Source organism: Carettochelys insculpta, chromosome 8 (genome assembly GCF_033958435.1).
Source record: "Carettochelys insculpta isolate YL-2023 chromosome 8, ASM3395843v1, whole genome shotgun sequence".
Lineage (NCBI taxonomy): Eukaryota > Metazoa > Chordata > Testudines > Carettochelyidae > Carettochelys > Carettochelys insculpta.
In genome coordinates this window covers 48,041,875-48,059,001 of record NC_134144.1, presented here as the reverse complement: position 1 = coordinate 48,059,001, position 17,127 = coordinate 48,041,875, and the positions used below count along the sequence as shown (strand labels likewise).

At 40.3% G+C, this 17,127-nt stretch overlaps 1 protein-coding gene across 4 annotated transcripts in view; it reads right to left on the bottom strand.

Annotated features, from left to right (window-relative positions):
* STAM2 (signal transducing adaptor molecule 2) overlaps positions 1 to 17,127 on the bottom strand; it is a 33,473-nt gene that overhangs the window by 4,091 nt on the left and 12,255 nt on the right. For 3 of the 4 annotated variants that reach the window (XM_075001264.1, XM_075001266.1, XM_075001267.1), the window contains 9 exons: positions 12,847 to 12,993; positions 10,947 to 11,016; positions 9,938 to 10,127; positions 8,547 to 8,641; positions 7,558 to 7,640; positions 5,560 to 5,647; positions 3,222 to 3,276; positions 2,323 to 2,476; positions 33 to 202 (listed from right to left, as the gene is read on the bottom strand). In XM_075001264.1, coding sequence (XP_074857365.1) covers positions 33 to 202; positions 2,323 to 2,476; positions 3,222 to 3,276; positions 5,560 to 5,647; positions 7,558 to 7,640; positions 8,547 to 8,641; positions 9,938 to 10,127; positions 10,947 to 11,016; positions 12,847 to 12,993 — 1,052 coding nt within the window. The remainder of the gene's footprint in view (positions 1 to 32; positions 203 to 2,322; positions 2,477 to 3,221; positions 3,277 to 5,559; positions 5,648 to 7,557; positions 7,641 to 8,546; positions 8,642 to 9,937; positions 10,128 to 10,946; positions 11,017 to 12,846; positions 12,994 to 17,127) is intronic. The other variant, XM_075001265.1, reaches the window with a different exon arrangement.

Genomic DNA, 17,127 nt, shown 5'->3' with positions numbered 1-17,127 from the left:
TTAAAATAAAGTTTTGCTGCCGTGTTTGTTACCTTAAATACGAAGCTTGAGCAGGCTGAGTTGCTCCTGAAGAATTTATAGTTTGAGGCAGGGACCTCAGCTGGCTCATCTGATCAGGTCCTAGACTGTAGCCTTGGGCAAGAGTGACTTGGTGCACACCCTGAACCATATAGTTCCCACCATGTGGTTGTACAGAATATGGCTGGAAATGAAATAGAACATACACCATGCATCGACTTGGCTGAACTGAACAATTACGTATTTAGTCCAAGAATATAAAGCTCCAATTCTATTACACATTCAGAGCCCCATGAAGTATGAATGTGACACTAAAGTTTGAAGAACAGGACTGCTCAGTAAGTACACTTACATGACTGTCTCCAAGAATGAAACACCCATGTCTCTTTACATGTGGGTGGGGAATGAACAGAAGATACTCAACATCCATGTATCAGAAACTTGGTTAGAGGAAGATCTGCTGATGTTCTTTTGAAGATATTTCTAGATGCAGTAAGATGTGCAGCTCCCTTACAAGTTAAACACACTGCCTACATTCACTCTGCCTCTCCTGGCAGTTTCATTTGTCTAACTATTCCATCCTTAATGTGCACAGTTACTATTTCAAATCACACTGTAGGCAAATGTTATCAGGAGGAGGGGGTGGTGACTTTTAAGATGTACCTCCCTTGTACATAGAGACTGTATAAGTTAGTACATTTCATAAGACAGGAGATAAATGAGGCATACATCTGGAAAAAAGTTAACCTTACTATAAGGACCTTAATTTCTGCATTTCTTGACTTAATATAATACTAAGGAGGCACAATTCACATTTGACGAAGCAGAAAGAGAAGTTGAGAGACCCTTTATTATGTTTTTTTGTACTGGTAAAAGACTGCATCTTACAGATGTACTCAACTGATAGAATATTCCCACAATGCATGAAATGGCATGTATCCTATGTAAGTGATTTTTCTAAAAGTCTTTACAATACAAGCCACAGACAGGGTGAGCCAATGCAGTACACACACAAATCAAATATGAATACTGCACACGCTGCTTTTGAATTTGGAATTACACACATCTAATATAGATGGAAATGCATAATTTTGTGCAACAATGATGCTTAGCAATATGTTCCTGCTTTCTTCCCACAGCATGAACTAACTCAGAAGAAATTAGCAATATTAAAACTTCAGCTGTCATCTCCAGAATTTCTCTTCTACTCCCAAATATAACGCATCTTTCATTATTTTCAATAGTTCTAGGCATGGCATAATAGCTAAGTGTATCTTCTTTGAAGTGACAGTTGCTATGGCAACTATTCCTGTCACACTGAACAATTAACATTCATTTAAAATCCATCTGAAATATGCAGGCATATTCTACTTTTTCTAGGTGTCCCTGACTTTTTGCCATTTTTTTGCTGTCATAAATGAACATATTTTAGCACATAAAAGATCATTCTGAATCAAATATTGGAATTATTTAATCCACAATACACAAACTGCTTATTGCTGAAGGGAAAAAAAAGCCTGACACATTCAAAGCAGAATTACTGTATCGGGAGAAGTGCATTGCCCTCAAGGTGCAGACTACATTAGAAAGTTCAATCATGGTCCTGAAAATAGCTAAAAGAGTAACATTTTCTTTTGGGATTGAAGGAGGACACATGACTCAGTAAAGCTAACCATCTGTGAAACACAAGCATAAAAAATGATTATCACTGAGAAAACTAGATAACTGGGCTGTTAAACTTCCCTCAGAACACAACATTCTTCTATTAAATGTACAGGTTGCACCTCTCAAAACTGGAATTCTCTTGTCCAGCAACATCTGTTGCTGGGCAGGACCATGGATGTTACTGGATCAGACACTCCTGGCTGGGAGGATGCTAGGAAAAGAGACCAGCGGCTGGGAGTCCTGCCTGGTGGGAACCTACTGACATGGGTTGGCTGCCCTCTGCAGGGGAGGCCAAGGGCTGATGCTGGCCTCCAAGGGGCCAATGTGGCCAGGGGCCAACCACAAGTAAGGGGCCCACTACAGTCATCCAGCAAATTTCCTCATTCAGGATGGATCAGGTCTCAAAGGTGCAGTATGAGGGAAGTGCAACCTGTATAGCAAAGATTAACATTTGCACTGTAGTGCTAAAAAGCAACCTTTTTTGGTCTAGTGCATTTTATTCAACAGGATATGATAGTGAGGAAATGTCAAATTATTTGGAAGGTAACAATAAAGTCTGTTTTCTTTTATGCTTTATCAACACTCTTTGAAAAGGAGATAATGTTATAAAAGCCTCTGTTTTCTGAAGAAGACACTGACCTGCACTGGAACACCAGCTGACGTGGGTGGATAATGTGTTGGAGGATGGAGCTTTGAATAGGCAGAATACATAGGTGCTTCATTCATCAGTTTGTTATAGAGTTCCAAGGCTTCTAGAACTTTCACATTCAATTCAGATAATTCTGAATGTTTCCTAATTAAAAACAAGCAATCTACTTAAAACTCTTGCAGTTTGTTATACCACTGGGAATTTTGAAAGAGTTAAACTAAGAAGCTCTTTAAGCAAAGTCTTAACTAAATAAAAATAAAAAAAACCAACAGACATTTATGTGTATGTTTCAGATGTTCCGCTCTATTCCAGATATCAGACTGATAGGACTTGGGAAAGTGGGCAAAAGAGGAGGTTGGGGATTCTTCTCACAGTCAGATTGAAAAAAAATGTTTATCCCAGCTATCATAAAGTCTCCTCAGAGGTCTAGGACAAATCTCTGCACTTTGAATACATACCTTTCGCATCTATAATTGTCAGCAGCAAACTGAAAATTTGACTTGGACAATTTTAGAGCTAGGGCTATTGGTGTCATCAAATAGAAACATGGAAAGTTGCAATTTTTCAGATTGGAAACTTCAGGGTAGGAACTATGTCTTATTTTTGCATATAGTAATCAAAATACAACACGGTCTGAACCTTGTTTGGGGTCTTAATGGCCCTACTAAAATGAAATTCAAAATATATTTCAAAGTTAAAACAAATGAAGAGTGAACATGTCAATTTTCTATTCTGTAAGATTTTCTGTTTTATGTAGGAGAAAACAGTATAAATACAGTAAACTATGGCAATCCCATTCCCAATCTATAATCCTGAAAAATGAAGGGGAAACATATGTAATAGCATTGTACTCTTTGTTTGAAAACACAATTAAGTGATTCTTGCTCACCTATCAATCTCCTCTAGTTTTTCATCTATCATGGGACCCATCTGTTGACAGATGTCTGTGAAGACAAAAGTGTTACTCTATTGTACAATTAAATTTTTAAGACTCATCCTAGGCAAGAATATTTTAACTGAGTACAGCCATATTAATTGAGGTATTTATTTCCCTACTTCCTAGTCTTCTTTATTTTTATTCTTGAAGGAACCACTGATTTCCCAGTTATTCCAAAAGAGAGGAATAAAGAATTATTAATTTGCTATATAATTGAAACTACTTCCTACAAAATAGGACTAAAATTTCATCAGATTTCTCAAATAATCTTCCCTAAACTGCTTCATCTACAGCAGCAATGGACAACCCTGAATGGTGAGTGAGCCACATTTGAGTGGCCCTCCTTCACTTCAATAGGCCACAGAAGCCCGCAGCCCGCTGGGGTTCCACCAGCAGTTCCCCGTCCTCTCACACACCAGGGCACCAAAATCCTATACTTCCCTGATCCTCCCTGTCCCTCCCTCCCAGAACTGGGAAAACTGCAAACAGCTGAGTTGCAGCATTTCAGCTCTGGGAGGGAAGGGCAGGAGTGGGGACAGAGTGTAGGCTTGGTGCTTTGCATGCTTCAAAGTGCTGTGAGGGAGGGGTGCAGGAAGGGAGGGGAAGGAACAAGGCAGTGTGGGGCTCCAGTGCCTTGGTGTGCGAGAGGCGCACAGGGGAGGAGAAAGCCAGGGGAGCTGCCAGCCACAAGTTGAGCCCCAATAGGCTGCCTGCTGTCCATAGGTGGCAGGTTGCCCACCACTGATCTTCAGCTATAGTTACCATCATACGATCAAGACTGCATATTTCATGGCCATGAGGAATTCGTGCAGTGACACTCCAGGTTTAAGAATCACTACAGATGTCAAGAAAAGGGATTAAAATGTAAAATACACCTTTCCACTAATCTCTAAGAATATGACGATCAATAAGAGTAAGGGATGTTTAATAAGACAGAAAATATAAGGCCACTACATAAACCCCTGGCATGGCCACCCCTTAAATACAGCATGCAGTTTTGGTCACCATCTCAAAAAAGATACTATAATTAGAAACGGTACAGAGAAGGCCAATAAACATTATTAGGGACATCAAACAGTATCCACATGAAGAGAGATTAAAAAGACTGACTGTTCAAATTAGAAGAGAGACAACCAAAGGGGAATCTGACAGAAGTCAATACAATCATGAATGTTTGGAGAAAGTGAATTTAAAAAAGTGTTATTCACCCCTTCACATAACACAAGAACCAGGGGTCAAGCCCATGAAATTAATGGGCAGCAAGTTTAAAATAAAAATAAGGAAGTACAGTAAACCACCAAGGGATTACTGTACTTTGTCAGACAATACATGTCAACGTGCAACTCTTTACCAGGAGGATGGTTTAAAGAAAAAAAGTATAAGTATGTTCAAAAAGAATGATCTCTGTTATCATTGCTCTGTGAATTTATAAGCCCACCAATGGTTGTTAACCAAAATGGTCAGGGACACAATCTTATGCTCTGGGTGTCCCTAAACTTCTGACTGTCAAATGCTGGGACTAGATGTGAGGGAATAGCTTACTTGATAAATTCGTTTTATGTTAATTCCCTCTGAAACATCTGGCATGGGTCACTGTTGGAAGACAGGATACTGGGCAAAAAAGCCCATGCCTGAGACCCAGTATTGCCATTCTAATATTCTTTGTTTAGTGATATAAAACATTAGCCTCCTATAGTTCAGCCAGTATCAAGAAATGGATTTAGTTGTTTATATGCTTCTCCCAACCTCTCAGCATAATACTCTAAGAACAGAAATGGTGTTAATTTTTTCCACACAAAACAGATATTTGATCAACTAAGCGAGGTGCTTTTGAATGTGTTCTGTGAGAGATTCAATGGGAAGCTCTGGACAGCAAAAACATTTTACTATTACGTAAGAGGATATGGGAATATCAAACACTATTACCCATTCCTTTACTTCTCCTTCTTTTCCTTAGGGAAAATAGCTCCACCTCAAATAGAGTTCTGAAAGCAGCACGGCTCCCTCAGAGTGATGTTATCAGTGCCCTAACATTCAGAGGCTGCAAGTCACTTATGCAACACACAAGAACTCTGTAACAATTGCAGCTTTTTGTTCCAATAATACACCAGCCTAACACCCAAGACCTAAGCCCAGCATATTTACTGAAGCCTTCTGTCAGCACAGACAAAGAGCACATTAACGTTTAAAGCTTAGAGACCTATCAAGAGAAAACACTAACTATGCTTTTGTTATTAGCGATAGAATGAGATACTAAAGATAAAGCATTTAGTAATATTCATTAGTATACCTTCTAAATCTAGAAGGTCTGGAGAGTCGGGCTTTGCATCTGTAGGATCTATACTCTGAAGTACCTGCAGTGTTCTATCCATTTTATCCTGAACGACATAAAAGATTTTTAAAACGTAGTTATTTGTAAAATATAGCACAGAGTTCCCTAGTTTGCATTTGAAAATGGAAAACTGCCTTTTTTTTTTTTTTTTTTTTTAAAAAAAACAGAACTAAATTTTTCTTCACTGTCTATTTTGGCAGAAAGATGTTGTGATAGCAGAGAAGTCACCTAAGCAGGCATCTTTCAGTCAGGTGTGGTGTTGCAGCTGGACTCTACTTGAGCTTCCCTTCACTTAGGTAATAAAAAAAAAATTTGTCTGGACTTGCTTAACTGAAGAACATCCCCTTCCAAGAGTTTTATACATTAATGACCATCAAACATAAGATAGTCCTTACTTGGGCCTGGTCTACATTAGAGGTCAAAGTTGATACCAGATACGCAATTCTAGCCATGACATTTGCGGAGCTAGAATCGACATATCACGATTGACCCTCTTCCGTCGTGCAGATCAGGGATCTTTGGTCTCATGCTGACAGCCCTTACTTCTTGCACCAGTGTGCAGTACCAGGGTCAACAGCCGACCCCAGAGAAATCGATTTTGCCAGCAAAAATTGATCCCCAGAAGATCATTCATGGTGCGCCAACCCCTTCTACCCCACCCCTGTAAGTATACACCTACCCTCAGATGCACCTAGGGACAAACATGAACTTGGGCTCAGTCCAATTATTTTTTCTTTCAGGAGATACTTTTTTCCCCTCTGCCTGAAAACAGTCTCTTTTTGGACCCTCTCCCCAATACCTCTCCAGATTACATCTCTTCTATCCTTCCTTAATGAAGAATCTCCTGCTCTGCCTATGGAACTTGGCAGTATCATCACTCACTCCTTGAACAGCACTTCACCTGTTTTCTATGGTGTTGACGTCTTAGTTAGCCAGCTGTACAGTCATTGTCTGCTTCTCCCTTTAGCTGGCCACTTTCCTCGATTTAACAGACAGGATGGCTAAGCAATAAAGCCAGCCCTTCCCTGATATTTCCAAGGGTCTTTCAGGAAGGTGGCAGCCTTTATGCTGTCCTTTGTCTCTTAGTTCATTCCTAATTGACTGGTGGAAAAGGGGAGCCTTGTCCTGAGCTCTCTGCAAGGTTCCTGACCACAGACCCTTAAGGGTACAATGACAGGATTTTCTCCCCAGTATCACTAAGTCCTAGGGCTGCTTTCTCTCTACCCATATCCCCCTTAGGTCCTTATATATATTGTTCTCAAACCTTAAAAGGACCACTATTGCTCCTAAGGTGCAGATTATCCTATCACAAATGTATAGCCTAATATTTTCATAAAATTTTATATACTTAACACTACATTTGGTATCCATAAAAATGCCTGCTTCCAGAACAATATTTTAAAAATTACTAGTGGACTTCAGAGTGTTTAAGGATAGACTGGCAATGCTCAGATTATATTGGGAGAGTCAAGCAGACACATGCGAACCTTTCACACATCCTCTATATTTGCCAAAAAATGCAAGTGTTTTTTGAATGCTATATCCAATGTTTTCTCAGAAGAATTATTTTCAGAAAACGGAAATCTACAATGCCTTCCTCATACATAGACTGGCTGAGTGAGCGGTCTAGTATTGCATCAATGGAAAAAGTGACGCTAATAGAAGTTAAGCTAGTCACACTTGAAACTATTGTATACCTTTGCAGTTTAATATATAGTAGTTCTCAATACTTGTTGATTATACTCCCTTATTTTATTTATTCCACTTCAAATTATGAATGCCCTATGTGACCTTTACAGTTATAGGTGGCAATTCTCCCCACCCCTCCAATTTTGCAATAAACACTGAACTTTAGTATTTGTAAGCCATTTCCACTTTGTGTACCTACTGCGATATACTTTGTTTCCTTATGCTTATATTCAAATTTACAAAGTTTGTAAAATAATGGTTGCATACCTCATCTATATAAACAGGTTCAGGTTCTGCTTTCTTAATCTCTTCTGTAGTATCTTCAGTAATAGGGGGCTTATCCACAGTAGCTAAGAGAACATGAATGTCAGTTCCTCTTCTTCAGCTTTGTTCCTATACTATCCTAGATATATATCCTCCTAGTCTCAAAAAACAAATATACAACACTGCATAGTTTAAACTGTTTCCATAGGCCCAAGTACAACTCTGATGCCAAATCTTAAAAGTTAAAGAGCACTTAAATAAAGCAAATGATTCCCAGAAAGTAATACTCTTAGGTCATTGAAAAGGGGAGAAAATATTGCATTACAGCAAAACAAACTCCAAGTTGATCAGTTTCTGAATGTAATAGATTCTGCTTGGAATTCAGTCCGTTGTCTCTTGGACAAAACCTGCAGGCTGTTAATCAGAGTCTAGCAAGGGCAAGAGTCTGTTTTGACCTGCACCAGTGTCTAAAACAAACCTACCACTCAGATATTACATATCATGGAATTTTAATATGTCCTTGTCTCTCTAACATGCTAGGACCAACTTGGCTACACAGAAGTACTTCTGCAATTACTGGTATAAATCAAACTGACAATTTTTACCTTAAACTAAGTTAGACATGAGCATGAATATAATCAATGTTAAAATCATATTTGATGGCATAGGAAATCCAAACTATATTCCAGCAACTTTATAGATGACAACTTATTGAATTCAAGTATAATGTGTTATTCCTGAAAGACCAGAGCCGAAGAAATAACAGAACCAGTTTCTGTAACAGGAAAGTACAGTACTTTAGCAAAAGGGAGACAAAAAACAGAGGTGTAAGTCATGGTTCCCTTGAAGCCAAAAGCAAAATTCCGACTGACTGGAATGGGATCAGGAGTCCAACCCTGGTGTAGTGTATGACCCTGGACATGTCACTGTACACTACTTCATTTGCCCACCTTTTTACAGCATCATGTGGTAATTTTTACTATGCAACTTACCTGTCTCAGGTTCTTCATTTAAGTTAGAGGATACAAAGTTAGATGGGAACAGTCCTACCCCTCTCTGATTTTCACCTTTCCACCAATTGGCATCACTGAAATTAAAATGTTTAATTATAAAATACTTTAAACATTAATACCTTTAAAAGCAAATTCACAAGCTGATTCTAAATAGTTCGGAGCTCTTATTCCATCTTTCAATTACTAAGAAGGCAAAACAGGCACTATTAAGAGAGCTCAATCCGCAACCCTCCACTCAAACAGAACTTCAGCAATATCAGTGAAACACTGCCCGCATAAAGGCTGTGCACCTATTACAGCAAACCTCAGAGTACTTTCTGCAAAGCACACAGCTACCCTCTCCCCCTCTGCCCAAGACTGACACAGCAGGCAAGGGCTCAATCAGGCCAACAGAACCTATCATATTCTGTACTATACCACACTCTACAAATAAAAAAACTGAACTTTATTTTCTTCAATTTTATGCATTTGACAACATTTTCTTTCAATACAGTGTGTTTCTCTGATTTATATGGGGCTGTCACCCAGCAACAGAGAAAAGGAAAAGCATATTTACAGAGGGAAAAACTGTAGTAGTAACACAGTGAAAATGAGCAGTATCATTCAAGGGGAAGATAACGTGCTTAAAGTTTAACTAAATTTTGAGTTGACTGTGTCCAAATAACTTAGGTTAAAATGTACACCTAGTACACAAACTGGGACAAACAAAGGCAGGGCTACAGTTTCTACTCTATTGCCTAATAGGGGAAAAGGAGAAACAGTAAGTCACTGTTTGCTAAATAAGGACAATGCAGGCAGATGATTTTTTTTTCAGCTAAAGTCAGGGCAGTGGTGGTGGCAGCAGCAACAGTGAAGATTAAAATAAAAATTAGAAAAGTATATGGTCATATCATTAAAAGTACATCCATAATTCAGCTACAAAGCACTTTATTTAAAAGAAAGGTATAACTGTTAAATATTATCCTAATTATTCTGTACCTGAACAAGTGTGGACACAGCAATAATCAGGGCTTTCACCATTCTCGGATGGTGCTTGGATTTATTATACATTATTACTGGATGTAAAGAGTGCTTTATGTCAGGGTCAAAAGCAAAAATCTTTGACTTCAAGTACATATAGGCTAAAGAAAAGAACAGATCTAAACTGAAGACAAATGAACTGTAGATTCTAATAAAACAAACAAACAATCTGTTGACTTCAACAGAAGACAGGTGCACAGGCTAGCTACAAATAAAGAAAAATAAGAGATGTTTAGAAATTAATTGGAAAGCTGTTCCAAATGTAAAGAATGGCTTTTAAAAAAAAACAGTATTAGGCATTCTAGAAAGAAAAAGAAAACTGTAGGGAGACCACTAATAATGCACGGTACCTGTCATCCAAAACAATAATAATTTCTCCACTCTTAAAGGTGAGCTCATTGTCCTCAACAGCTTCAAAGTCATACAGGGCTCGCACCTTCCTTAAGACCTTCTGATTATTCTGTTGAATTTCTGCAGATGGGTATAAGGATTTAGTTTCCGTTTGCTGCTGTTTCTGCTCTTGCAAAGATAATTCAATAGCTACAATTTGGAAAATAAAAAATAAGTCTGTACTTATGTATGTATGTATGAATAGTTTCTTAGAAAGTGAAAGACCAGTTTCATATATCATACTTTCAAAATTAAGTACATTACATATATCTGTTCTTCAGATTAAAAGTATTTGAATTCAAGTTATTCTTAAACTTCTAACCTGTCTGAACTCCATTAAGTTTACTTAGTCCTACAACTTAAAAGTTCAAAAGGAATTAGTCACAAACAATTTCTGAAATATAATATAGAAGTAAACATGTTAATTACAATAGGAATTTCAAGCTCAATTGGGAAGACACAAGCTTTCATGTGAAAACAGTGATGTCACTGATGGTACCAGAAAACCCGTATACAAATTATTTGATATGCCATGTGAGTAAGGACAACAGCACTCGACAGGAGAGCTTAAAGAATATAAATATTTTAAAACCTCCATCTTTCAGAGTGGACTGGTGAAGGTGAGAGGGCTGGGTTAGGGCAGAAGGAAAGAGAAGATCAAAAGGTCTAATAAAGAGGAACAGCTGCAGTATAAGTAATTCTTCCAAGGCCCATGCCAGTGGACTGCAGATGGCTATAATACCCCTTATCCACCACCTCCTCCAAAACATTTTATAAAACATAGCACATTATTCTCTTTTGGCTTCCCACACCATCATCACTTTCCATTCCGTAGAACAGTTTTCTGTGGGTACAATATTCTTGTTTAGTGGAAAATTTATGCGTGTTAACAACATGTGTTTCAGAGTACAAGTACAGAACACTTGTAAGCGTCAGATTTCCAACCAAAGGCTGTGACTAATAATTTACCTTTAGCTATATCTTCATCTTCTTTGTTTTCGTTTGATGATGCACCATTCTTGGCAGCGCTTGGGAGACTCTGCAAATGTATTGGCAACATGAGTAGAGCTATATTTCAAGCAGGAAAGAAAGATCTAGTTATTGGGTTTTTAAATGTATAGGTAATAGTATGACCTACCTACCTCACCATCATTTCATCACTAAATGGAGATCTTTTCTTCTTAAATTTACTTGCCACAGTTTCAGTGTGTTTGTTGTAGGCAGAAGGAGACCATTTCTTACTATTATTTGCACCCCCCTCTGCAGAGTGGCGTGCCCTCCTCCTCTCATACTCCACTGTTGCAATGCAATTCCCTCAAAACACAGTAACAGCTCAACAGCACCTAAGTTAGGAACTACAGAAAGAAAAGGACTGCCTTCTTCTGAGGTCAAAGAGCCTCCCTCCACTCCTATGTGTGGCATATGAGGGAGGAAGTAAAACTGGTCATCTGCTCTCTTAAAGAGATTAACATTAACAAAGCAAGGAACATATGCAAGTGTGGGATTCTCCCTTGAAGCTTTTAGAAAGCCTGCCAGAGAAAGGGAATTGTGGCCTCAGCAACAGTATATTTAGTGTGAGGTCCTAGCAGTGAAACTGTTTCTCGTGATTCCTATACAAATATTTTTGCAAGAACAAATTTTAATAAGCAATGAATCCTTCAACTTCACTTGTTTACAGAGCAATGCATAAGGTAATACAGCTGTAAACATTCAGCCTATCAAGACACAAACATAAAACTGTATCCACAAGACAGACAATGAGTGTAGCTGGTCAGTAGTTCAGCAGTACAAGCCAGCTTCAAGAACTCTCCACCCACACATCTAAATCTTTGCTGCATCTGTCCTCCAAGTCCAGAATCTTATTCTTGTTTTGACAAGTCACAGTTGGGTGGCAAACAAAAAACCGCACTCAATGTTAACCAGGGCTAGAGTCAAACTTCATGAAATTATTTTAAGCAGTATACAAATACAAAAATGAACAGAAAAAGTATGTGATTATGATAGCCAAATTTTGACTTCTCTTAAGCTGCATAACAGGGCTTTTGAATGTACCATATACCTATTAATATCTACAACAGATACCAGGATAATGAAGTGGCTCCATCTCTCAGGGGAAATGGAGGGATGTCTGTGTGGTCGAGGAATAAGAAAGGGAATTAGGACACATAAATTCTGTTTCCAACTCTGCAACAGATCAAACACTTTCTGTGTCTCAGCTCTGTGTCTGGGTAACAGGGATAACAATACTTAGAGCCCTGCAAATTTGCACATCTTTGCCTTATAGGCATAGATGTGAACATGCTATCCGTGGGTCATTTTTTTGGATACAGATGTGGATACAAATTTTGTATTGGTGCAGGTCTCTAACAATACTCATTTCACAGGGTATTACAAGGATAAATAAATTAACTATGAGGTATTAAAATAGTCTCCATTCATGCTACAGAAACACCTAGTAAGTGCCTTATAGGGAGGACCCAACAGACAAGGCACTTAAATTCAGGCTAGTGGACAGCTCAGGAAAGTTCTCACTTAGTCTGGGATCGTCAGGCATCAGATGCCACCCCAGGCTCCACAGTGACAGCATGTAGCACAACTTAAGTCATCTGCTCATAGATTCTGGAGAAGGGAAAGCAGTAAAAGAGCAAAATGAACTGATGTATGCCTGGTTGGGGAGGTCACACCTAAACTAGGATCCAAAGCCACCTCTTGTTTTATAATTGGCTCTTCTAAACAATAACAGAGAGATGTTACTTCAATAGCTCATGGCTCTTTTACCCATATTCATAACACAAGTAAATCACTGGAAAACTAATATGAAATACAAATATTTTGGCATGTGTCAGACAAGAATTGTATCTATCATTACCTGAGACCCAGCTGTAGGAAAAGCTACTCCCTCTTCTTTAAGAGACTTAATAGTTGCAGATATCAAGCTAAATTGAGGGTCCTTTTGAAATTCTTCTGACCACTCCATCATTAAAGCTTTTAGCTTTTCACATACTTTGGGATGAGCCTATAATACAAAATTAAATAACTATATAAAGGGGGATATTAAATAGACATAAAAGCAGCACAAATCACTACAGAACAGTCATTCAAAACCTTATATTGTTGAACCTCCCTTTTATGTTAAACACACAAGCTTATGATTATACATGATCTTGCTATATCTTAAGTACTCCATTATATCTTACAAATGAGTTCACACACACACAGAGATCTTCAAAGTCTGAAACTGCAGCATGGCTCCTTTGTACCACTGATGGATTCTGGTATCACGACCACTGTATCTTGCTTCTGCAGGATCGATACAGGATGATTCTTTCAGTAGCATAAAGCCAGCACATCAGCTCCTACATCACATTCCCTTTACAGCAATGTAGGAGCCACAGCTGTATTTCCCCAGTCTATTTATATGTGGCTGCTATCTTTGTCTTATAGTTGTTCTGCATCAAATCAAGAACAAATCTCAAAAGCTCTAAATTTTTTCATAAAATAGGAGGCCTCTACCTATACAATCTGCTAAAAGGCCACTGCCTTTTTATACAAGCAGTAAACATGCAGGAATGAGACATTAGGTAAGACAAACCATTGAAAACCCTAAATAAACTCTTATACAAGATCTGAGAATAACTTAATGAGGCGAGATCTTTGGAAGCAGTGTTGTTCCGATCCAAATGCAAAATTTAAGATGGTAACAATTCACCATTGCCCTTTTATAACCACTAAAATAGAATGTATATGATCCAGCTCAATAAGCCTCAGAACAAGGAAGAAACAGATCCAGACCAACCCCAAACCACAGCCCCCACAAAATAGCATCTATAATACACAACTTGTAGTACCTAAAGAAACAACACAGCAACTTTTCAAATCACTGCACGCCTCAGAATATATCTACACAGAAGTTAACCCTCATCATTCCAAATGGCAAATGTAAATTGGATCAGGATTAAGGGCATGTCTATACAGCACTGCATCCACACATCAATTATGTTAACCCAGAACCTGAACTTCAGATCCCAGGACCACTAAGATCCAGAGTAACCAAGCCAGTGTTGAGCTGGGATTCAGGAATCAAGTCTTGTTGCTTCCTGTGTGCATGCGGCCCTAGCTCAGGATGGGAAATAATTTTTGATTGGTGGGGGGGACCATTCCAATAACATGGTTAGTGATCAAAGGCCACACTTTTTATTATATTAATGAAGAAGGTGCAGGGATCTGACCATGGCTGTATTTTGCTCACCCCTGCCCTAGCTTGACTCAGATCCAGAAAGTCAACCAGATGCGTCCCAGAACCTCTTAGGGCAACTTCCTTAGTCCCCTCTTTGTCAACAATCTCTGCTACAGTCTATTGTGCTGTATTGCAAACAGAAGCCACTGCTCTCTTTCCGAACAGCAACTGTTCAGATCAGTATTAACCCACTGCCGTCTTACTTGCAGACCAGTGGTCAGCAATCAGGGAGTCCATAGGGTTTTCAGCGGTGACCAACCAGAAGAGGCTCTTTGCAAATAAGGTTGCTTCCTAGTCACAAACGCACAGATTTTGGTGCATGCTTCTCAGGTATCCCTGCACATTCAGTCCCAGAGAGGGCAGAAGGCAAGAGCCAGAAAGCAAAGCAGAAGCGAAGCAGCTGCCCTGCAGGAAAGGGGAGTGGTAGAGATACCAGCTCAGAGCAGCTGGGGGAGGGAATACACTCAACACTGGAGCTGCTCTCCCTGCTTGCAGGGCAGCCTCTTGGTCCCAGCTCTCCTCCCTGACTCCCCTGGCCCTACCATAGGCTGCATGTATAGGGGCCCCCCGAGAAGTGTGTACTATTCGGCCGATGAGTGGGAGACAGCCCCAAACTTCCCCAAAGACTCATGAAGTGATGACTCCAGCTCCTCCACACTGCTGCTCAGAGCAAGGGCAAAACTAACAAGCAGGAGGCAGCTCCTGACTGCAGAATGTTGGGGGTCATTCCCCATCCCTGGCCATGGTGAGCCAGCATCTTTGCTGCTTTTCTACCCTGCAGGGCAGCTGCATGGTCCCACTCTGTGCTGTCCCTTGCTCCCTGGCTGTCCTTGCAGCTGCATGTGCAAAGGGGCCCAGGAGATGTGGGTGATGAGTGGAAGCCAGCCCCAAACTTCCCCATAGCCTCTGATGGATCCCTGACCCTGCCTTTAAGGATGCAGCAGGGGTAGAGATAATGGATCCTTGTGGAATGCGGAAGCAGTGCACAAAATCCTTGTGATGCACTTTAGTGCTCCATAGACAGGTGGGGGTATGTGTGCATGTGCATTTGCACTTTTCCTCCAGAACCTACTACCTGTCAAACTTCAAAACAAAAAGACACAAATAAATGAAAACATTCCAAACAAAAACACTTGTAATAAATGTTCCATTTTAAAAAGAATTGCAAAGTTTCATTTTGGTAATTTGACAGCTCCTGGAAACCGATGTCCTAATTATCCTCAGAACAGGTGCACACTGGCATTTTCCTGCAAGTCTGGCTCAGCCTAGACGTGGAGAGCCCAATTCTCAAATTAGACAGTAGTTCAGAATAAATTGCACTCACTACTGAGACTCTCACCAACAGGGCTAATGTACGCACTTGCTCTTTATGGGTACCTGAATCCCTTCAACAGCATCATCAGTTAGAAAACAGGGTGTGCAGTAGAATTTTCCCACAGTGCAACACATCTGGTTACAGTGTTGGCACCAGGAGAGAGCCTAGACACTCTGAGATAGGATTATTTTGCCTCAGGTCTGCACACTGCAGTGTGGACATCAGCACCTAGGTTCAAGCATGGGTCAGAAAATCCTTGACCTACGGTTAAACTGCAGTGTAAACGTTCAAGCCCAGGGTTCCCTGACATGTATTCACTGACTCGAATTTCACTACCTTAGGCTGTGTCTACCCTATGAACCAAAATCAATCTATTAATGCTGGGTTTTATCAAATTGATTTTGAGTATTCTCACATCCCACATGCTCCCCATAAAATCGACTTCTTGCTACCACACACAAGTAGCTTAATTCAACTGCTGCAGCAGTGTCTAGTGGGAACGTATCCCATGGTTCCCTAAGCCCCACAGCATTCTGACTATTTTCACTGGTGCAGAATGAGAAAAAAAATGCCCTGCAAGTGGATGTGGGAATCTGATGACTTCTTCCCACATTTAATTTCCTACATTTCATTTTCCTCATTCCCCTGACAGTTAAACAAACGTCTCTTCTTCCAGGCGGGGTCTGGCTTGCCTGTAAAAGAGATGTGCTTTTTATAACTGAGGGGAGGGAAGAAGCAGTAAAGCACTTAGGAATTATTAGAAAAAGATTTTGGGTTTCCCAACCGACAGGTTTTCAGAACAGGATGCAAAAGCACTGCATCTTTGCAGGCTTGGATCTGGATTTAGATCTCCTGGCACAGAAGATCCTCAGATCAATAATTTTGCCTCAAAGGCCCAAGAGCCAGCCCAAGGCACCAGGAGGCAGGTCCCTCCAGGACTGGGTGAAAGGTGCAGACCCTCCTGGACCTGTAGGGTGAGGAGGATCTACTCCAAGACGCCAGGTGAAGCGCCATAATGCCCAAGCCTATACCACATGGCCACCTGCTGCAGCATGGAGAAAGTCCAGGTGAAGGAGGTCCAACAGTGCTACATCCATGCCCAGGATGCTGGCCGATCCCCCTGGGCAGGACCTATGAACTGCATCTGGATTTAGACCTCCTGGCAAAGACGACCCTCAGAACAAGAACATTCCTCACTGCAAGCCTTACCTCGAGAACCACGGTAATTGTATAGCTACTACACTGCCTTCATTGAAACAGTTACAGCTTGGGGCAGCTAAAAGATTTCCAGCTACAGCCAGCCCCGAAAATCATGACCACTGAGGGACACTTCCCCTGGGCAGCTAAGACCCCCAACTATAGCCAGCCCCTTGGCCTTTGGATAAAACTCAAACAAAAATTTCCTCAGAGGACAGCCACGCTAGTGACAAAGTATTTTCTTCTGTTGCCCAAAAATTGTGACTGACCAGGGAGACTTCCCCTGGCCAGCTACAGGATCCTCACTGCACTCAAGCTGCCTGGCACCCTGCACAGCAAATCCTTTTATTGGTTTGGGGTCAAGCCATGTGATGTGGCTGCGTGTGGGAAAGTTCCAGACT